Source organism: Mustela nivalis (assembly GCF_964662115.1).
Source record: "Mustela nivalis genome assembly, chromosome: 5".
NCBI lineage: Eukaryota > Metazoa > Chordata > Mammalia > Carnivora > Mustelidae > Mustela > Mustela nivalis.
Genome location: NC_139024.1, coordinates 105,608,426 through 105,631,867, shown reverse-complemented (window position 1 = coordinate 105,631,867; position 23,442 = coordinate 105,608,426). Strand labels below are relative to the sequence as shown.

The window sequence follows — 23,442 nt, the reverse complement described above, 5'->3', positions numbered from 1 at the left end:
TTTCCTGACTTGTTGATTTTAGCCATTCTGACTGGTGTGAGGTGGTATCTCATTGTGGTTTTGATTTGTATTTCCCTGATGCCGAGTGATATGGAGCACTTTTTCATGTGTCTGTTGGCCATCTGGATGTCTTCTTTGCAGAAATGTCTGTTCATGTCCTCTGCCCATTTCTTGATTGGATTATTTGTTCTTTGGGTGTTGAGTTTGCTAAGTTCTTTATAGATTCTGGACACTAGTCCTTTATCTGATATGTCGTTTGCAAATATCTTCTCCCATTCTGTCAGTTGTCTTTTGATTTTGTTAACTGTTTCCTTTGCTGTGCAAAAGCTTTTGATCTTGATGAAATCCCAATAGTTCATTTTTGCCCTTGCTTCCCTTGCCTTTGGCGTTGTTCCTAGGAAGATGTTGCTGCGGCTGAGGTCGAAGAGGTTGCTGCCTGTGTTCTCCTCAAGGATTTTGATGGATTCCTTTTGCACATTGAGGTCCTTCATCCATTTTGAGTCTATTTTCGTGTGTGGTGTAAGGAAATGGTCCAATTTCATTTTTCTGCATGTGGCTGTCCAATTTTCCCAGCACCATTTATTAAAGAGGCTGTCTTTTTTCCATTGGACATTCTTTCCTGCTTTGTCGAAGATTAGTTGACCATAGAGTTGAGGGTCTATTTCTGGGCTCTCTATTCTGTTCCATTGATCTATGTGTCTGTTTTTGTGCCAGTACCATGCTGTCTTGATGATGACAGCTTTGTAATAGAGCTTGAAGTCCGGAATTGTGATGCCACCAACGTTGGCTTTCTTTTTCAATATCCCTTTGGCTATTCGAGGTCTTTTCTGGTTCCATATAAATTTTAGAATTATTTGTTCCATTTCTTTGAAAAAGATGGATGGTACTTTGATAGGAATTGCATTAAATCTGTAGATTGCTTTAGGTAGCATAGACATTTTCACAATATTTATTCTTCCCATCCAGGAGCATGGAACATTTTTCCATTTCTTTGTGTCTTCCTCAATTTCTTTCATGAGTACTTTATAGTTTTCTGAGTATAGATTCTGTGTCTCTTTGGTTAGGTTTATTTCTAGGTATCTTACAGTTTTGGGTGCAATTGTAAATGGGATGGACTCCTTAATTTCTCTTTCTTCTGTCTTGCTGTTGGTGTAGAGAAATGCAACTGATTTCTGTGCATTGATTTTATATCCTGACACTTTACTGAATTCCTGTATAAGTTCTAGCAGTTTTGGAGTGGAGTCTTTTGGGTTTTCCACATATAGTATCATATCATCTGCGAAGAGTGATAATTTGACTTCTTCTTTGCCGATTTGGATCCCTTTAATTTCCTTTTGTTGTCTGATTGCTGAGGCTAGGACCTCTAGTACGATGTTGAATAGCAGTGGTGATAATGGACATCCCTGCCGTGTTCCTGACCTTAGCGGAAAAGCTTTCAGTTTTTCTCCATTGAGAATGATATTTGCGGTGGGTTTTTCATAGATGGCTTTGATGATATTGAGGTATGTGCCCTCTATCCCTACACTTTGAAGAGTTTTGATTAGGAAGGGATGCTGTACTTTGTCAAATGCTTTTTCAGCATCTATTGAGAGTATCATATGGTTCTTGTTCTTTCTTTTATTGATGTGTTGTATCACATTGACTGATTTGCGGATATTGAACCAAGAGTTGTTCATTTTTAATTCTCTTTTCTGATTTTCTTTCCTTTTTCCTCTCTGAAGGTCCCAAACAGACAGATATTATCAAGGATGGTGTTCTCCCAACCACTGGTTTGGCAGCATTAAGTATTGGCATGTCTTTTGAAAGCTATATACTCAAAGAACTGATTTCCACTAGAGAGCTCTCAGCCAAATACAGTCTTCTTCCTTCCACAGATGTTTCCTCTTCTCAGTTTCTGAATTTTGGTGTTCATGACCCAGCACAAATTGTCTGGGGCAAAACATCCATATCATATATGCCTATCCAAACTTTAGTAGCCATACCAGGATTCCTTTTCCCCAGTAGGGGAGAGAGGACCTCATTTATCATCTCTTCTTTCATGACAGATTCTATTTTTCCTACAGAATCTTTATTATTTGAGAACAATCAGACTATTGCCTTATCTACTACCACAATGAGTTCAGTAATTACTGGCATTCCAGGGGCTGATATTAAGTTAAACAGGCACTCATTACTCTCCCATGGATTCCTGCTCACAACTGCTGCTACAAGTGCACCTCCAGTTGTCTCCAGGGGGGCTCAAGAGGATACTGAAGGATATTCAGCTGTTTCCTTAATTTCAAGAAGAGAGTACTGGAGATTGCTAAGTTCCTCAATGTCTCCCATTTCTCCTGCTAAGATAATTATATCTAAACAGGTAGCCATCTTAAACTCATCAACTCTGTACCAATTCACTACACAAGCTTCCTTTCCCAGTGAATACCAGGTTATTATGGAAGCATCTAGCAACCAGAGACTCACAAACATCAAATCACAGGCTGCTGATTCTTTAAGTGAATTAAGCCAAACATGTGCAACATGTTCTATGACTGAAATAAAATCCTCTCATGAATTCTCAGATCGAGTTTTGCATAGCAAACAGTCCCACTTTTATGAGACATTCTGGATGAACTTAGTGATATTAGCCAGCTGGTATGCACTAATGGGAATTCAAACTATCACTTCTGGGCATTCATTTTCCTCTGCTACTGAAATAACGCCATCAGCAGTGTTCACAGAGCTGTCATCTTTATTCCCTTCTAAAAAGAGTACAGAAAAAAGGATTTTATCCTCATCCTTGGAAGAATCTATTACCCTATCAAGTAATTTGGATGTTAATTTATGTTTGGATAAGACTTATTTATCCATTGTCCCATCACAAACTGCCTCTTCATACCTGATGAATACTGATTTGACTTCAAAACTGGCTACTGATGATCCTTCTCTGTCAGAAAATGTTTTAAAACTATTGACAATAGGACACTATGGTGTAACCGTGGGCCCCACTGAGACACTGAATCAAGATAATTTATTGGATGTGAAAGAGATTAAAGGATCTTATCAACAGTCCAAACTTCTCACACATGATAGCTCTCTAGATTTTTAATTAAATTTAGAAAATCATCCAGAAACTGTACATTCAAGTGACCTCAAAAACAACCTGCTTCTTTACATGAACTCAGTGTCTGATTTTTCAGAAGTAACCTCTAATGTTCAATTTTATGCAGTTTCAGCAAGTCAGTCACTTCCAATACAGACCTCTTTCCCTATGTCTGTACTTACGCCAGACTGGACATATTATACAGATTATCTGACCTTCACATCTGATTTAAACGAAGGGCTCAGAACTTCTTCAGAGTGGTCCAAATGGGAACTTCAGCCTAGTGTACATGTCTGGGAACCTCTTGATGCAAGCCAGAGGCTTCCTGTCACTAGATCTCTTACTTTGTCTTCCCCGGAGTTCATTCCTCTTTAACTGATGATTTCTGGGGAGTTTCTCAGTTTCAGTTCAGTAAACTTTTAGAAATGAGTTTCTTTTCTGTGGAGGAGAAAGAGCCTGTCTTGGTCACCAGGTGCTCTAACCATCCTCTTTGTAATCAGGGTAGCAGACAGTTCAGTGGGGATGGCACCTGCTGTTGCACCTGACACAGATGGTTATTCTTTATGCAGGGCCACAAAGGCTACCAGATCAATACAGGAGTATGTTGGAGACAGTTACACTGCTGGCAAGCAATCAGAAACTGAAGTAGTTCAATTCATTACAATAGATCTTTCAAAGTTTAGGAATAACTTTTATTATTCTCATTTCTTGAAATAGATTCTTTGTCTGGTAGAACACAAAATAATGTACACTTTCTAACATTATTTTTTCAGTGTAGTATTTTTTTTTAATGGGAAGATGAGGAGATCAAAGGAACTTTATTTAGTATTGCCATCCTACACAGCATGGCTTATCATTGCTCTATGCTAAGCTGTGATTCTTTCATTATATATAACTCAGAACATAAATTAAATTAGTGATCTTTGTTTGACAAAAAATATGTAAAAATTGAAACAAAATGGCATCCCATGTGTAAGTTTGAATTCATTCTTGAAATAATTAGTGAAAAGCCACATTTCCTAGATAAATATTCTTCCTTTAAAGTGTATTATAAATTATTAGTCTCCTCTACCCTTGTAATAACTGTCAAATTGGGAAATATGCAAAACAAAAAACTCAAAAATTGTATTTAGCAAACAGAGAGGGTATTTTTTTGTTATGTAAATATGTTCTATGTTGTGTAATTTCAACTATAATTGTGGGAGTGAAGTTAATATTCCTTGATTGAGAAGTGTATAGGTTTTGTGTATTACATAGCATATTTATAGTTTGTGTGTTTGTTTAGGTGCATAATCTGTGGCTGGCAACTCAGTAATACAAAAACCAAATCTTACCTTTGGTATGTCATGTGATATGATTTTCTTTACAAAGTTTCTAAAAATAAGATAAATTCTAATTTCAAATTTAAATGTAGTATTTTCCTTGTGCTTTTACAAGCTTTTATAAGCTTTTTGTATAACAGTTAAGACTATCAATAACACCTATACATCACTTCTCACATATAAATGCATCAGAGTTACATATCCTCTCATACAATCATTCTAATATCCATCCCTTGGAAATAATCAGGACACAAATACTCCATTTCCAGGAAATCAAATCCTAAGTTTGCCTTTATGAACAAAGTCTTGTCACATTCCATTTTTCCCATCTCATTCCAACTGCAAACACTGTTTGGTGATTTTGACTTTGAGTCTGCTACTATTCTTCCAGTTTCTCTTTTCTCCCTTATTATTTTAGATATGCTAATCAATAATTTACAAGGCACTTGCTGGGCAGTATGTTCACCCACTGTGTTGGCCAGGATCAAATCAGGGAATTGATAGCACATGCCAGTTGGTTACCTAGAAAGAGTTTAATTTGAAGAAAAATTATTTACAAAGATATAGGTAGAATTTAGGGAAAACAAAGAGGGACTGTATCATTCTGAAGGGACTAGTAAGAGCAAACGTCAGTACTACCTTGAGTCTTGAAAGGATCAAAGGAAAAGGCAGTTATCAGGACCCATAAAGAGGAAAGCTACCAGTCTACATATGCTGCAGCGTTTAGGGAGAGAACACAAGCAAACCAAAGTAAACCGATCAGGAGTAGATGAGGAGAGAATATCCCAAACTTCATTCTCCTCTTGTCGTCTAGACTCCTGCAGGAGCTCCCCATTGGTCAAACCCATTCCGTAGCTGAAAATTATCTTTAAAAACATATCTACACATTTATCTAATATCTTCATGTAGAGAAAAGGGAGGGTGGGCCATCGTAGAATGCCCTGCAGTGCTACGTTCCAGGTTCCATGACAGTGCCAAAACATAGAATAAGCATGTAAGTGATAAAGTGAGAATTTGCTTGTATGTTTCTAAAATGAACCAGTGAGTACTACTACTTCTTCTCAACATGCAACTTCCATCCTCGGAAAGCACAGGAGGTAGAAAGCTCATAATTCTGGACTCCCTTGTTCTGATGGATTTCGTGGCTAACAGAAAAATGATGCTCCAGGTCATCTCTTGTGATGAGCAAAGTGAGGCATCATGGAACCATGGCTATCGATATGCTTCTTAGAGTTTTGTGTAACTTTTGAAGTGTATGATTGCTGGTTTTATAATATAATGACATCTATTAAATTGAATTGAAGTTGTCTTTGTCAGCCATCATCTAAATCAAACCAGGCTTCATGGTTTTGTTTACTAATCAAGTGAAGTTTAAAAGGAAAATAAAAAGGGGGGTCACCTGGCTGACTCAGTCAGTAGAGCATGCAGTGAGCTCAAGCCCCATTTTGGTCTTAGAAATTATGTAAGGAAATTTTAAAAATTATTTTTAAAAAAAGAGAAAAAAAATACAGTCTTTAGCAGTTTGGTATGATTTTCCTCTAGCAATATAATTCTCTATTTTTTCTACCAATTGTTTGAAAGGATTTGAGAGAGAACAGCCAGAGCGTCTGATCCAAAGATGTTCCAATAGCAATGGATATCAAAAATAGTACTGAAATGAAAACCTTATATTTATATTTATTTTTATTTGTTTATAATTATATATGTGTATAAATATAATTATATATTTATATTTATATTATATTCCATTTTTAGTTGCAAAATTCTAAATTAAAAATATTCACCATAATATACATAACATTATAATAAATGGCAAAGAGATATTTCATCTGGAAATAAAAGGGTGAGTCAAAGAAAGATATTTAATATAATTTACCAAATCATTAGGTAAAAAGATTTTGAAAATTTATAATTTACTGAGTATTTATTTTTCTCTCTTTCTTTTTATTTCCATCTTAAGGAATATACATTTACATTATCTTCAGTTCTTTTTGGCATCTATAATTATTTCCAAACATAACATATATTTTGTTATATTTATATATAATATATATATAATAAGTTATATTTATTAGAGTACAATAATACTCAATGTCATTCTTCAAATTGTAACATAAGACATAATTTCATTAAATTCATAAGTCAAAATGCCTGATATACACATGTACACATATTTATAACATATCATTTAGAAAATCAAATAGAAAATACATGAAATACCCAGAATACTATAAGTAAATTAAATAGAGATATGACATTCTTATTTGAGCACTTGCAAATGTGAGCCCTTAATACTAAAGAAACAATATATTTGAAAAGCATAAAGCAATTTCAAACAAATCCAAATGGAATAATATTTGGAACTTGATCAAGTCCTTTTGAGTCAAAGGGAATAGGGAAATGTTTAATAGAAATGGTACTAAGCATTGCATGATTATGAAATATATTAAAATCAATTCTAATAAAATATGTGTATTATTACAGGAGTACAGGTAAAAGGAAATAGAATTTAAAGTCCAGACACATATGTTAGAGTGCATAAAATTACATAAAAAAAGATTTGATAAATATTTTCATATTTATGAAATATGCATTGATTGATGCATTTTGTTATTTTGAAAACCCTTCCTCTTTATCCTTATACAAGAATAAATACTGTGATAAACTTTATCTAACTAGACAAAATTATAAAATAAAACCTTAGATAATCCAAATTAAATATAAGTTATATTTATTTCATCTCTAACTGAAACTGTTTTTAAAATTATTTTTATTAACATATCATGTATTATTTGCCCCAGTCTGTGAATCATCAGGCTTACACATTTCACAGCACCCCAATAGCACATACACTCCCCAATGTCTCTAACCCAACTACCCTATCTCTACTCCCCCAACCCCCAACAACCTTCAGTTTGTTTTGTGAGATTAGGAGTCTCTTACGGTTTGTTTAACTCCCCATCCCATCTTGTTTCATTTATCCCTTCCCTACCCTCCTTAACCCCCCACTCTCAAATTCCTCATAATTGTCTTTCTTTTTTTTTTTTAATTTTTTATTATTTATAAACATATATTTTTATCCCCAGGGGTACAGGTCTGTGAATCACCAGGTTTACACACTTCACAGCACTCACCAAAGCACATACCCTCCCCAATGTCCATAATCCCACCCCCTTCTCCCAAACCCCCTCCCCCCAGCAACCCTCAGTTTGTTTTGTGAGATCAAGAGTCACTTATGGTTTGTCTCCCTCCCAATCCCATCTTGTTTCATTTATTCTTCTCCTACCCACTTAAGCCTCCATGTTGCATCACCACTTCCTCATATCAGGGAGATCATATGATAGTTGTCTTTCTCTGCTTGACTTATTTCGCTAAGCATGATACGCTCTAGTTCCATCCATGTTGTCGCAAATGGCAAGATTTCATTTCTTTTGATGGCTGCATAGTATTCCATTGTGTATATATACCACACCTTCTTGATCCATTCATCTGTTGATGGACATCTAGGTTCTTTCCATAGTTTTGCTGTTGTGAACATTGCTGCTATAAACATTCGGGTGCATGTGCCCCTTTGGATCACTACATTTGTATCTTTAGGGTAAAACCCAATAGTGCAATTGCTGGGTCATAGGGCAGTTCTATTTTCAACATTTTGAGGAACCTCCATGCTGTTTTCCAGAGTGGCTGCACCAGCTTGCATTCCCACCAACAGTGTAGGAGGGTTCCCCTTTCTCCGCATCCTCGCCAGCATCTGTCATTTCCTGACTTGTTGATTTTAGCCATTCTGACTGGTGTGAGGTGATATCTCATTGTGGTTTTGATTTGTATTTCCCTGATGCCGAGTGATATGGAGCACTTTTTCATGTGTCTGTTGGCCATCTGGATGTCTTCTTTGCAGAAATGTCTGTTCATTGTCCTCTGCCCATTTCTTGATTGGATTATTTGTTCTTTGGGTGTTGAGTTTGCTAAGTTCTTTATAGATTCTGGACACTAGTCCTTTATCTGATATGTCGTTTGCAAATATCTTCTCCCATTCTGTCAGTTGTCTTTTGATTTTGTTAACTGTTTCCTTTGCTGTGCAAAAGCTTTTGATCTTGATGAAATCCCAATAGTTCATTTTTTCCCTTGCTTCCCTTGCCTTTGGCGTTGTTCCTAGGAAGATGTTGCTGCAGCAGAGGTCGAAGAGGTTGTTGCCCGTGTTCTCGTCAAGGATTTTGATGGATTCCTTTAGCACATTGAGGTCCTTCATCCATTTTGAGTCTATTTTTGTGTGTGGTGTAAGGAAATGGTCCAATCTCATTTTTCTGCATGTGGCTGTCCAATTTTCCCAGCACCATTTATTGACTTTCTTTGATTGACTTATTTCACTCAGCATAATACCCTCCCTCCACATTCCCTCCATGTTGTTTCAAATGGCAATATTTCTTTTATTTTGATGGCTGCATAGTATTGCACTGTATATATGTATACCACTTCTTCTTTTTTTTTAAATTTTTTATTTTTTATAAACATATATTTTTATCCCCAGGGGTACAGGTCTGTGAATCACCAGGTTTACACACTTCACAGCACTCACCATAGCACATACCCTCCCCAATGTCCATAATCCCACCCCCTTCTCCAAAACCCCCTCCCCCCAGCAACCCTCAGTTTGTTTTGTGAGATTAAGAGTCACTTATGGTTTGTCTCCCTCCCAATCCCATCTTGTTTCATTGATTCTTCTCCTACCCACTTAAGCCCCCATGTTGCATCACCACTTCCTCATATCAGGGAGATCATATGATAGTTGTTTTTCTCTGCTTGACTTATTTCACTAAGCATGATACGCTCTAGTTCCATCCATGTTGTCGCAAATGGCAAGATTTCATTTCTTTTGATGGCTGCATAGCATTCCATTGTGTATATATACCACATCTTCTTGATCCATTCATCTGTATACCACTTCTTCTTTATCCATTCATCTGTTGATGGACATTTAGGTTCTTTCCATAGTTTGGCTGTTGTGAACATTGCTGCTATAAACATTCGGGTGCATGTGCCCCTTTGGATCACTACCCCTTCAGATCACTCCATTTGTATCTTTAGGGTAAATACCGAGTAGAGTGATTGCTAACTCATAAGGTAGGTCTATTTTCAACTTTTTGAGGAACCTCCATGCTGTTCTCCAGAGTAGCTGCACCAGATTGCATTTCCACCAACAGTGTAAGAGGGTTCCCCTTTCTCCTCATCCTCACCAGCATCTGTCATTTTCTGACTTAATTTTAGCCATTCTCACTGGCTTGAGGTGGTATCTCATTGTGGTCTTGATTTGTATTTCCCTGATGCCGAGTGATGTGGAGCATTTTTTCATGTGTCTGTTGGCCGTGTGGATGTCTTTTTTGCAGAAATGTCTGTTCATGTCTTCTGCCCATTTATTAATTGGATAATATATTTGTTCTTTGGGTGTTGAGATTAGTAAGTTCTTTATAGATTTTGGATACTGGCCCTTTATCTGATATGTTGTTTGCAAATATCTTCTCCCATTCTGTCAGTTGTCTTTTGGTTTTGCTCACTGTCTCATTTGCTGTGCAAAAGCTTTTGATCTTGAAGAAGTCCCAATAGTTCATTTTTCTCTTGCTTCCCTTGGCTTTGCCATGTTTCTAGGAAGAAGTTGCTGTGGCTGAGGTTGAAGAGGTTTCTGCCTGTGTTCTCCTCAAGGAATTTGATGGATTCCTGTCTCATATTGAGGTCTTTCATCCATTTTGAGTTTATTTTTGTGTGTGGTGGAAGGAAATGGTCCAGTTTTATTTTCTGCATGTGGCTGTCCAATTTTCCCAACACCATTTTTTGAAGAGACTGTCTTTTTTCCATAAGACATTCTTTTGTGCTTTGTGTAAGATTAGTTGACCATAGACTTGAGAGTCCATTTCTGGGCTCTCTATTCAGTTCCACTGATCCATCTGTCTGTTTTTGTGCCAGTACCATACTGTCTTGATGATTACAGCTTTGTAATAGAGTTTGAAGTCTGTAATTGTGTTGCCACCAACTTTGGCTTTCTTTTCAATATTCCTCTGGCTATTCAAAGTCTTTTCTGGTTCCATATAAATTTTAGGATTATTTGTTTCATTTCTTAAAAAACTTAATGGTATTTTGATAAGGATTGCATCAAATGTGTAGATTGCTTTGGGTAGCATGGACATTTTTACAATATTTGTTCTTCCAATCCATGAGCATAGAACATTTTTCCATTTCTTTGGTGTCTTCCTCAATTTCTTTTATGAGTACTTTATAGTTTTCTGAGTACAGGTTCTTTGTCTCTTTGGTTAGGTTTATTCCTAAGTATCTTATGGTTTGGGGTGCAATTGTAAATGGGATCGACTCCTTAATTTCTCTTTCTTCTGTCTTGTTGTTGGTGTAGAGAAATACAACTGATTTCTGTGCATTGATTTTATATCCTGACACTGTTCTAGCAGTTTTGGAGTGGAGTCTTTTGGGTTTTCCACATAAAGTATCATATCATCTGCAAATGAATTCTTTGCTGACTCAGATGCCTTTTATTTCTTTTTGTTGTCTGATTGCTGAGGCTAGGACTTCTAGTACTATGTTGAATAGCAGTGGTGATAGTGGACATCCCTGTCATGTTCCTAATCTTAGGGTAAAAGCTCTCAGTTTTTCCCCATTGAGAATGATATTTGCTGTGGGTTTTTCATAGATGGTTTAACTGGAACTTTTTAAGCTTAAAAGCAAAAATAGAAAATTATACATAGGTGTTGATAGTGAGTATATTTTGTAGTAGAATAACTAAAATTAATACCTTTCTATTCCAAAAATTGTCATAAGCATAGTTAAAGCAAATATATACAAAACTGTGTTCCACATAGGATAGACATGGTTGTAAATACCCTTTCAGATCAAAGAAGAAAAGCTGACCACTCAAATAGCAATACACTTTGCTGTACATAGTCAGTAAAACATAATTAAAAATCATCAGAAGCAACCAAAGATGTCAAATTTAAAATGAGACAAATTTTACCCATTTGCCAGTGTTTTATTTTTTTTTTCAACTGTAATACTTGAATTTGTGAAGATATACCACTTTATTGGTGAAGAAATAAGTTGACACCATCTTTTTGAAGAATTACTTGCCACCAGAAATTTTAGAAGTTTTAATAATAACATAATCTGAGTTTTAGGAAATTATTTTTGATATACCCAAAGTACCATGACATAAATATAATAATAACATAAAACATAATAATAATAACATTAAAACATATACTAATAACATAAAAAATAAAAATAACATAAACATAATTAAAATAATAAATATTTAGAAACAAATGTGCCCTAATAGTGGTTGTATTAAGTAAATATTAGTACTTAATAATACTATTAGGCAGAAGTTATAAAATCATATATACAACATACTTGCAAATACATGAGTATATGCACACCACACATATGCATACAAAGGATTCTTCCTAAACAATATTGCTTTCAATACTGATTATTATTTTCTAAAAGTTTCATACTGATTATATATTTTATGATTAATAAAAATGTTTTTATAAATATATGTATATAGTGAGAAATTAAGAACATTTAGAAAATATATTTAATTATTTTATTTATATTAGATCAAAATAATCAAGTTTTTATGAGATCTACAATGATTCATGTAGAAAAGATAGAAAAATCATTGCTAATTAGCATTATTATAGTGAAATAAAAATCATTTAAAATTATTTTAAATAATATAAAATATTTTTATGAAATAACACAGAAATATTATCAACATTGCCATACATATTTTTTGAAATTAAGTTACTATGTAGAGATTGAGATCATTAGTTATATTTCTGCAGAATTCTTTACTTTTTAGTAAAATTTTTAAAAATGGGATGGAATTAATCACATCATATTACTCGATATCCAGATTTTTTTTTTACTTAACTACTTTAAGACAGGCACCAGAATGGCTATAATTTTTTGTTCATTTGCTTATCTGATATCTGATACACTCAGATATGAATTAAGCCTTTTTAAAAGAATCATAACTCTTTCTCATTTCTATCTATTGACAAATTTGGAATCATTCTTTATATTCTGAAGTTTTCAAATGTCTCATTTTTATATGTCCATTCTACAAACCAGCAAATGTAGAGGAAGTTTTCCTTTTGGTGAAAACCAGTAAGCAAGCACCAAATGAGACTGTCCCCCCTCAGCTGAAACATGAGACCTCCTCCTACAGTTTCCCAAGTTACTTTACTGCAGAGGGGCAGCTCCACACCCTGTCCTTTGTGGTCAAGAAGTATGTGCATAGAAGACAAAAGCTTCTGTCACAATCAACAGTCACTTTTGTTCTAATTTACTTGCAGTGTATAAAACAATCCCATTTAGAACTGAACCACTAATAAACACAACTACTTCTGCAGGGCAAACTATATCCACTGAAACCTAGCCCACAGATCTGAAGTAAAATCCTGACATTTGGTTTCCTATACCTCCCCCAGCATTTTTCACAGAAGAATGCCCTGTGCTTTTTGTGTTTTGCTAGTTTGCAGGATTCAAGAATATTCATTATTTGCATTTTATTCTCACTTATTGCTACAATAAATAGTGATAACACTGTATACAAAATATAGTACTATATGCAAAATAATAGTAAAATGAATATAGTTAATAATCCAATTTTTTTTTCATGCATGTTACAATTCTTTGGTTTCAAAACACTTTCATCTCCATTATTGAGTCTTGGGAATTTGACCTTGGGAAAACAACAGCATAGACCAGAGATTGGCAAGTTATTACCTGCAGGTCATATCTGACCCACCACTTGTTTTTGTAAAGAGTTTTACTGGAACACAGGTATACCCATTGGTTGCCTACTGTCTGTGGCTGATTTCATACTATGACAGCAAAGTTGAGAAGTTGTAATGGATGCCATATGGTCTACAAAGGTAGAATGCTTACTAACTTCTTCTTTCTAGAAGTTTGCCAGTTCTTAGAGTAGCAATATGTTTAAGGTGTTTATAAGTCTCAGATTAGTATATTTTATCTTTGTGACCAAGGTGTAAGTACCGGCCTTATATGGACTCAGATAAGTCCATATAAGACTTATATAAGACATAAGTCCATATTTATAAGACATATAAGTCCATATAAGATTTATATTGTATTTCAGACCCACTTAACTCTATTATGTTACTCCAAGTCACAACATTCCTGTCTTCTGTACCATTCTGACAGAGCGCTAGGATAAAGTCACAGACTATGGTAATCTCTTTGTGAAGCTCTCGAATCTATATGCAGGACTGCTTTCAAGGGTGTGTAAACTGTCACAAAAGCCCTACACTCAGAAGGACCCCCACTTGGTAGAGCCATAGTATGTAGAATGTTAGTGAGGCTCAAAGGAATTATAAACTAAGGGTATTATGGAAGTCATCTGGTTCCAAGGTAGTGTTAGAATATGCAGGTAGCAAGAAGTGGAATAAAAGCAATTAAGTTTGTATCAGTGTTCAGTTATTTTTTGCTAAGAACAAATGTACTGGCTCTGAAACATGATTTACATAATTTTGATGGTGTCACTGAAGAGTTAAATTCGCTTATATCCCATTTAAAACAGGCATTGCACAGTATAAACATGAATGGTAAAATATATGCTAAAGTTGAAAATCTTAAATTCTCTTCTTTAAATTTTTTTATTTAAATTCAATTAGCCAACATATAGTACATCATTAGCTTTTGATATAATGTTCGGTGATTCATCTAGAATGACATTAAATAGCAAGTAAAATATATCATGAAGAGATGAAAAGGAGACCAGAAAAGAAAGAAAAAGCTTTTATTTTAGGACCTTTAATGAAAAATTTTCCTACCTCTTTTTTTTGAACAAAAGACCCCACATTTTCATTTTGCACTGGGTTCGACAAATTATGTACCTGGCTGGCATCCTCTGTGCTACTGCTGTTCTGCAATTCTCTCCCCACCTCAGCCAGGCCAATTTAAAACACAGCTTCATGCTGTCCACTTAACTATTGGAATCCCTTAGGTTTCGTTCTTAAACTTCCCCTTCCTCTCTTTCCACACTCTTCACTCTTCTTTTTTTTCTATTCTTTTTTCTTTATTCCACAATTTGTTGTTGATGTAGCACCTACATTCATGACTTCAAATATATGCAAAGATATAAACTTGTTTCCATTTTGAGACTAACACTTTTTTGCCTTTCAGTCCCTCAAAAACATAAAATTTTTATCTCTTCAATATCACAACCTCCATGTCTTTCCCTACCCATACTTTTTTTCTCCATTGAATCATTTCTCAAAAATGAAATTTATAACCAGCTAGATTTCTGAGATTCAGCATAAACTTTATTTTATCAAAAGTACTAAAATTTTATCTACAAAGTTCTCTCACCGAGCCTCTTAGCTCACTACTACTACTCCAGCTTAAACTCTTACCATCTCTTTTGAATCCCTCTTCCACACTACTTTCAGAGTTGTTTTTCTTATGTGCTTTTCATTCCTCTGCTTAGAAAGTTACAATGAATCTTCATTTCCTAACAGAAGAGGTTTAAAATCCTAAAGATTCCAACTATAGTATTCAGTCTCAATTGTATCATCTGAAGCGATTCTCTACCACCTATCCTGGCCCTATTTTATAACTACACTCTTCAATACTGGTACACAGTTGTCCAACTCTGCATTTTGGCATTCACAGTCCTTCTTCCTAAATGCCCTCTACTGCCCACTTTGTCAAATTCCTTTCCTGAGGATCAAATCAAATGTTACCTCTTATTGTAAGACTTTGTAACACACTTAAAAATTTATTTTTCCCCTTTATTTTTGCTCTGGTATATCATTATACTTAGTGTCACCATGATTTTGGTCATGTGTGTATTTATACTCTTTAAGTGCAAGAGCCATGTGTTAATAGATATAATGCCTTGTCCAAACTTTTTCCATAATTGTAGAGATCTTAGGAAAGACTATCTTAAAGTTGGTCACAAAGATTGTTAACAGTTTATTTATAAGTGAGGGGAGGCTTAGCTGTGAAGACTGCTATGTCTAAAGCAGCATAAACTGTGGATTTGTGGAAGCTGGAGAGTGGGAGAAAATACCCTTGCACTGAAAAAGTAAACATGGCTGAAGTGTCTGGCCCTTCAGGAAGAAGCTGGATCACTCAATACGTGGAATCTCAAGAAACTACCAATTGAATCATGGTTCAGGATGACATTTTGTATGCAAGTGACTTGATACTAGGAGAGGTGAGGTAGCTAGTGAGACACGTAGACTTGATTCAAGATGTCCAGGAAGTAGGATTCATTTTGGGAACCACTCACAGTTCTTGAGGAAGAATCTGGCACTGCTGACATTCAAGACAGTGTATCACTTCTGCAATGAGAAGATGAGTGAGGATGGGCATTTAATGCTCTACGCAGAGGATGTAGTCAGTCTAAATGATCCAGTCCTGTAATCCAGCCAGTGTTATAATATGGCTTAAAGAGGACAGTCACAGGAAGGAAATGATTTGGGCAAGAAACAGCACAGATATTCAGGGGGCATATCTGGATACTAGGAAAATGAAGGCAAAGACAAAATTCTCTGCTTCAAGGATAACTATAATAATAGTAGCTGCCATTTATTCAATACCAATTATTAACTAACAATGCCCTGGGGTTAAAGATCTAGTCCAGGAAGAGACTGTCTTGCGCAAATCTGTCAGCTAATAAGTGCTTGAGTTGGGACTGAAGTTTGAGTTTGCAAGATGTAGATATGATGATTTTTAAGGACAACTTACTGTTCAATGAAGGGAATGAGGCTCTGCTTGTTCATCATGCCCTTTTGTCTTCACTGGCTCCATGTTCCATGTTCAGACAGCTCTCAGCTGAGCCTTCTGATGAGTGGCGTCCCTTACTCCAGGGAGGCCAGGGAAGAACTGAGGAAAGCAAGCGAAGTGAGATTTTAAAACTGTGGCCTGTAGTCCTTCACCCATTGGTTTGGCCAGTGTATCAAATTCTGCCAAGGAGGAGAATTACTTCCCTCTCCACAGACATAGTTTTTCTCAGTTCTATTTACTATTGTCAGTCACTTATGCATGGGAACTTAGAAAAAGATATTTCTGTTGCCTCCCAAATCTATTTATACTTGAAACATGTGGTGCAGTATGACAAGTTGTCACTTGTATGAACATCAATCAACAATATTTTGAGATGCTATTTTATGTCAATAATTAAGATATTATTCAAACCCCTTGACAGTGTTATTATCTAAGTTAACAGTGATTAGCATAACATATGTCCTCCCTTAATAGCCATATTTCACTGAGCAACACATTTTATTGAAGATGCACCCCATCCAGGACTCTATTTATGGCGTGGATAATGCACTACTAAAAATAACAAATGTTTCCTGCCCTCCTAGAGCTTAAATTCTAGTGATGACAGACAGTGAACATTAAGCATAATAAACCTGTATTTTGTATGGCATGTTGTATATAATAAAATGTACATAGTATAGTTCTAATCTAGAGAGAGAATATGTTTGGATGTGTGTATAGACCAAATGCTTAAAAGAAGCAGAGCAGATCTGAGGGGGAGGGTATCTCAGGTTCTGAGTTGGTGGGTGGGAGACAACAGTATGGTCCCATGTGATCTTGCTGAGGAAGCCAACTTGAAGAAGATGAAAGCTGAATAGGTAAAAGGAGGAAAAATATCCCACAACAAGTAAATGGCCAGGGCTATGTTAAGGTAGGTGTGTGTTTGACATTTTCTAAGAGCATCAGGGAAGCCAGTGTGGTGGAGCAGGTAAGCAAGAGGGAAAGCTGTAGAGGATGAAACCAGATAGAGGATAGGACAGAAAGAACAAAATCAGGTTCCAAGAATTTGGGGCCATTTTAAAGGCTTGTCTTGTTATTATGAATGAAACAGAAGTTATTCCAGATGTTTGCACGGAGAAGTGACATGGTCTCAGTGATCGCTGTGCTGCACAGTGGAGAATTGCTTAGTGGATGGAGATAAGGCAGGCATAGAGAGAGGGAGACCAGTTAGAAAGCTAAGGCCCTAAACCAGGTGAGAAATGAACATGGCTCAGTCCAAGTGTCAGCAGTGAAGGCTTGGGAAATGCTCAGACTCTGGATATATTTTGAAGGTCAGGCCAATAGGCTTTGCTAAAACATTGGATTAATTTTATTTATTTTTATAATCAATTTTATTAAGCAGAGAAAAGTATCTTAAGCACCCTCTGAAGACAAATAAGGGGAAATTATGCAAACCAATTTTTCCAGACATGCTACAAATAGGTTTATCTGAAATTTTATCAACTATAAAGCTGTGTCTAACAGCAGTTCTATTACAATGCAAAAGCCTGATAAGTTTATAATGACTTTGCTGATTATCACCCTGAGGCACAGAAAGACCATATGATTTCTGCATCTGCCATGAACTAACAAATTACGTTCAGCATGAAATATATGTTTAGTGTTTTGTGTTTACACTTATTCTTGAAAATTTATTTGTGACTCCATGTTGAACGAAGGAACTCTCTACTAACTGTAATATTTAATAATTCAAGTTATCTGTACCCTGACCACATGATGATATCACACATGTATGTATTTTTGTGCATGTGTTCATACCTGTGTAGACCTGGATATATGCTTGTGTGTTTGTATATAGCAGGAAGTAAGTATAGAAGGGAAAGAGCTAATGATACAATATGAATTACTGAGAGAGCAACGGTAGAATTAGAAAATAATGAAGGAGAAGAAGACAGATGCCAAAGACATGAGATTTAATAACATTGACTCTGAAATTTCATAATTGTGACACAAATGCTGGGAATACAAATATATTTTGATGAACAGTATGTTAGTTTTCTAGGGCTGCAATAACACTGGAACAAAAACTGGGTGCTTAAAACACCAGAAATGTATCCTGTCACAGTTCTAAAACCTAGAAATCTAAACAAAATGTTGGCAGGGTCATGCTCTCTCTGAAACCTACGGAGGTAAATTCTTCCTAGTTTCTCCCTAGCTTCTAGCAGTGGCTGTCAATCCTTAGTGTTCCTTGCCTTGCAATTACATCATTCCAGTTTCTGCCTTTATTGTACACGGCATTCCCTTGTTGGTCTCGCCATTTTCCCATAAGGACACCCTACCACACAAAAGCCAAATGTTGGTCCCGAGTCCTTATACATTTTCCAGACTCTTTACTCAGATCTTTAAAATCTTGAGTTACACCGTTTCATTGTCTGGTAATATGGAAGAAGAATGGAAGATGCACAAAACCTAGAATTCCAATTCTGTGACTTACTAGCTCTTTGAGCTTTTGAGAAGTTATCTGCTTTAGCCTCTGTTGTGCATCTGTAAAATAGGACTAGTACTAATTTTGTGGAGTAATTTTTGAGGGTTATATAAATAAGTATATATAAATTCCTGTCGCAGTGCCACATAAATGTTAGTTTCTCCCTAAATGTTTGTTTGTTTGCTTAATCCAACTTCACACACTCCGTAGTTTCTACACTACTTCCCCAAACACAGTTAATATCTGTCTGGTCTTTAAACTTTGAATATGTTAAATGTGAACTTGGTTCTTGTCCTGAATTTTATTGTTATATACTCTACTTTTGACTTGTTCACTTACTGTTGGCAAATTTATCCTACTCTGACATTTGCTTTCTGAATGTAGCCACACTCTTGCATCTCTCTTGGTTCTCATTCCCGAGCTTGAGTTCAGCCAGGGATTTCTAACCCTTTCCTAGAACTTTTTAATTCCCATGTATACTATTTATATGTATCAGTTACAGAAGACTCAATAGCTAATGCTCTGAGACAGTCTTTACCAGCTTCCCTGGAGTCCTTAAATTTCATATGACAATTTCTCCTCCTTCCTGAGATCCTGACTCATTTTTCTGCATTCACAACTTGACACAAATCCTAACCTCTATACTATCAGCTTTGAATTACAACCTCACTGAAATGTATAAACCACATTAATTCTCATATTCCTATTGTATCTATCTGCGCTTTCTTTTCCCTTTCCTCTGAATTCTCCATGATATTTTGCTTCTTAAGGGCAATTTGAAGCTGAAAAACAAGATATGATTCAATCCATGTTTGCAAAAGGATAAGATTCTATATATAATTTGGGAACTTCAGATGGTAAAGTATAACTCTTTTGATTTAAGATTATAATGTGCTATAATTTTCTATTTGATTTTCAGTCTATGATTTTATTTTGAGTCAAGTTGGTCTAAGTAGCTTACCATTTTGCTTAGATTTTGGATATGTTTTTATTTCCTCTAGTTTGTTCGGTTGGGGTTTTGTGGGCTTTTTAAAAATTTTTTGTTTGTTTGTTTCTTGTCTCTTCTTTTGATACCAGTGCTTCTGTCACTCGTACAGCAATCCAGTGAGCATTCTATAATAGAAGGAAGTAAAATAAAGTTGTATTTTATCATTTTGATAGCTGAAATCAATATAAGTGAAATTTTGTTCTTTTAGACCATTTAATATTTATTCCTGAAGGTATATAACTATCATGGTTTATACTTGAAAAGACATCTTTTTAAAAAGGCAGTAAGATGGGGCATCTGGGTGGCTCAGTGGGTTAAGCCTTGGCCTTTGGCTCAGGTCATGATCTCAGGGTCCTGGGATGGAGCCCTGCATAGGGCTCTCTGCTCAACAGGGGACCTTCTCCCCCCTCCCAACCATCTGCCTCTCTGCCTACTTGTGATCTCTCTCTCTCTCCATCAAATAAATAAATAAAATCTTTAAAAAATAAAAAAGGCAATAGGGCCTATAAATAAAATTATATATTTTTTTACAAACTGACTAGAGAAAATATTTTATTAACACAACAGGCATTACCCATAATTTTAAACTCATTTAATTTTTAAAAGCACAAGAGATATATAATGTCAGTTTTGATTCCACAAAATCAAAGTGGAAACTAAAACATGCATGTCAAGAATTTGCACTTTTTATTAATGCCCCATAGAAATTAGAATATTGCTTTCTGTAGTGTCCTTACCACAGCATGGGGGTTCCAAATTTAGGCTCTATAGTCAAACTATCCAACTTCAAATCTACTTAGCAATGGTGTGATCTTGGAAATACTTAACCACTCCCTGACTCACCTTACTCCCTTTAAAATGGGAGTAACAGCCATAATCACTGCACACCACTCTTGTGAGAATTAAACTAGACCATGCTGTGCTTAATAAAGGATCTGGAGATCGTGAACATAGATAAACCAGATCAGTCATTGTTTTAGCAATAAAATCAATAAAAGTATAAAAAAAATTATCTGTGAAAATATTTGTTCAAATTAAGAGCCCCCCCACCCCCCGCCGCCCCGCAAAATGCATAGTGAAAAATCTCTCCACAGTTGGCCTGGAAAAGAAAAAGAATCTCTGTGTATATCCTGATATCCCCTAGGGCTGCTGGGCTTCTCAACCCTGCTGGTGTCATATGGTAATAGGAAGGAAGACTAGGTTTCTAATACAAACACAGAAGACTGGAGTGTTTCCGAGTCAGAGACTGTGGTAGGCATTACTAATAATTATAACAAACAAAACTAAGCAAATAATAGTTTTGACAAAGTATGGACTCAAAGATGTAATTCTCATAAAAATAACATGTACATTTTGAGCATCCAAAAGTACTTTCCAAGTGAAAAGCATCTAAGCAAAGTAAGTTTCTAACATAAAGTAGAAAAGACATTATTAGAAGTACCAGCCATTAAATGAGGAAGCAATTACAACCTTTATGGTGACAATTAATTAATCAGCTAGTTTTATCCCCTATGAGAAGACAGAAATAAGGGAACAAATTATTTCTAAATGATCCCCATTTCTTATTTGTCACCAAAATATTTGTTGCAGATTTTAAAATATGTATATAAATTCAATACTGTAAAAAATAGGGATTTTTCTATAAATTATAATTTCTCTAAGAATCTTAAATAACTGTAATTCTATTTTATTAATTTGGTTGTAATAGTCTTTATTTCCTAGTGAGAGAAATCAATGTTAATCCATCTTTTTCTGTTTAGTGCATTTTAAAAAGACATTTATGGAGATATGTCATATTAACAGAAGCCAAAAATTAATCACTAAATCACAAGCAAAATAAATAAATTCATATTAGTATTATTTTATTTTACCATAGAGGCAGTATCAGGACTCCAGCTTTTAAATTATAAATATTTGTGTGCCTCTTGGAGCACCTGGATGGCTTAGTTGGTTAAGTGTTAAGCTCAGGTCAGGATCCCAGAGTCCGGGGATCAAGTCCCACATCAGGCCCCCTACTCAGCGGGGAGTCTGCTTCTCCCTCTGCCCCTCAGCCTGTTCATGCTCTCTCTCGCTCTCTCTTTCTTTCTTTCTCTCTCACAAATGAATAAATAAAATCTTTTGATAAATAAATAAATATTTCTTTATTTGTATGCCTTGATTTGAAATGAATCACTAACAGTGAAGATAAAAGTAAAACCCAAGATTATACCTTACTCTATGTAACTCTTCTAGGACAGAACTAATGTTTAAACATAATACAAATTTTAGAGGAATGGTTGGGTTTGGGTTTTGTTTTGTTTTGTTTTTTGTTTTATGTTATATGTAACTGGGGATCTGGGTGAGAATAAACTTCTCAATGTGCTCTATGTGTCCAGCTTTTAATAAGAATAATTTGCTTTTAATAAATGTGTAAGTAAAACCACATTTATTGGTTCTTGAAATTGTTGAGAGATTATTCTTCATGTTTTCTTTATCTGAATCTTTCTCATAAAGAGAGAGCTATTTGACTGCTTTATCCCTTTATATGTGATTTTTTTTGAAGCTTTCTACTTAGTACTATCAATTTTTTTTCAAAAAATGCTTAACTGCTAATAATACATCAACAAGGTAATGATTCTTTGAAATATTTTGTTTGCACCAAAGTGTCTATTACCTTTCAAAGCTAACTTTCAGTTTTTCTTAGGGGAATTTATAGCTTAGCACTTACAGATTTTCTAGAAAGGCAGATCTAGATTTAAATGGTAAACTTGTCTCTAGTCTCCTCACTTTCAAACTTGCACTCATCCTACATAATTAATTTCAATTCAACTCAAAGCAAATTTTCTCAAAGATATTTTGATGTTTTTTTAAAATGGGATTATGGACATTGGGGAGGGTATGTGCTTTGGTGAGTGCTGTGAAGTGTGTAAACCTGGTGATTCACAGACCTGTACCCCTGGGGATAAAAATATATGTTTATAAAAAATAAAAAATTAAAATAAAAAAATTAAAATAAAATTTTGACATTTGAAACAGATTTAAGCTCCTCAGCATTTTTAATATCTACTTACCTTGGTAAGAAACAAATTTAGGTAAGGAGATTGAAGAAACATGAGAGTCCTAGGGGAAAATAATTACTGGTTCCCATAAGAGAGATAAATATTCCAGAAAACCTACTTCACCTTCTGAAATGTCATTTTAAGCCAACTTTTTTGTTTTTATGTCATCTGTTCTATTTGCTATTAAAATATTGTTATATTTCCAAGGAAGAACTTATATGTTTTTGAAATATTGTTACTTCACATACTTTTTGTTCAGAATAATGTAATTCTAAAAATAAGAAAAAGAATAGGAAACATCTGAAATTATTCTATTTAGGTACTACTAAACTTTACAAGTATCATACCTGCTTTAGACCTGGTCACAATTAATTTGAAGCAACTACAGGGAAATTGGCATAAATTATAAATTTAGCTCAAATTTGAGAATCAGGGGCATGTGGGTGGCTCTACAGGTTAAGTGTCTGATTCTTGGTTTTGGCTCAGGTCATGATTTCTCAGGTCAGGAGATCCAGCCTCAGTGTTCAGCTGGTAGTCTGCTTGAAATTCTCTTCCTCTACCCCTCCCCCAACTTGCACTGGCACATGTGCACTCTCTCTCTCTCTTACAAATAGATAAATCTTTAAAATCTTTGAGAATTGGGGTGCCTGGCTGGCTCAGTCAGTTAAACACCTGCCTTCAGCTCAGGTCATGATCTCAGGGTCCTGGGATCAAGCCCCACATTGTAGGGCTTC

At 35.3% G+C, this 23,442-nt stretch overlaps 1 protein-coding gene across 1 annotated transcript in view; it reads left to right on the top strand.

The window, feature by feature from the left end:
* Positions 1 to 23,442, top strand: part of EYS (eyes shut homolog) — a gene marked incomplete at its 5' end in the record, with an annotated part of 1,535,590 nt that overhangs the window by 758,507 nt on the left and 753,641 nt on the right. The window contains 3 exon segments of the mRNA XM_082729457.1: positions 1,722 to 3,082; positions 3,086 to 3,438; positions 3,580 to 3,724. Coding sequence (XP_082585583.1) covers positions 1,722 to 3,082; positions 3,086 to 3,438; positions 3,580 to 3,724 — 1,859 coding nt within the window.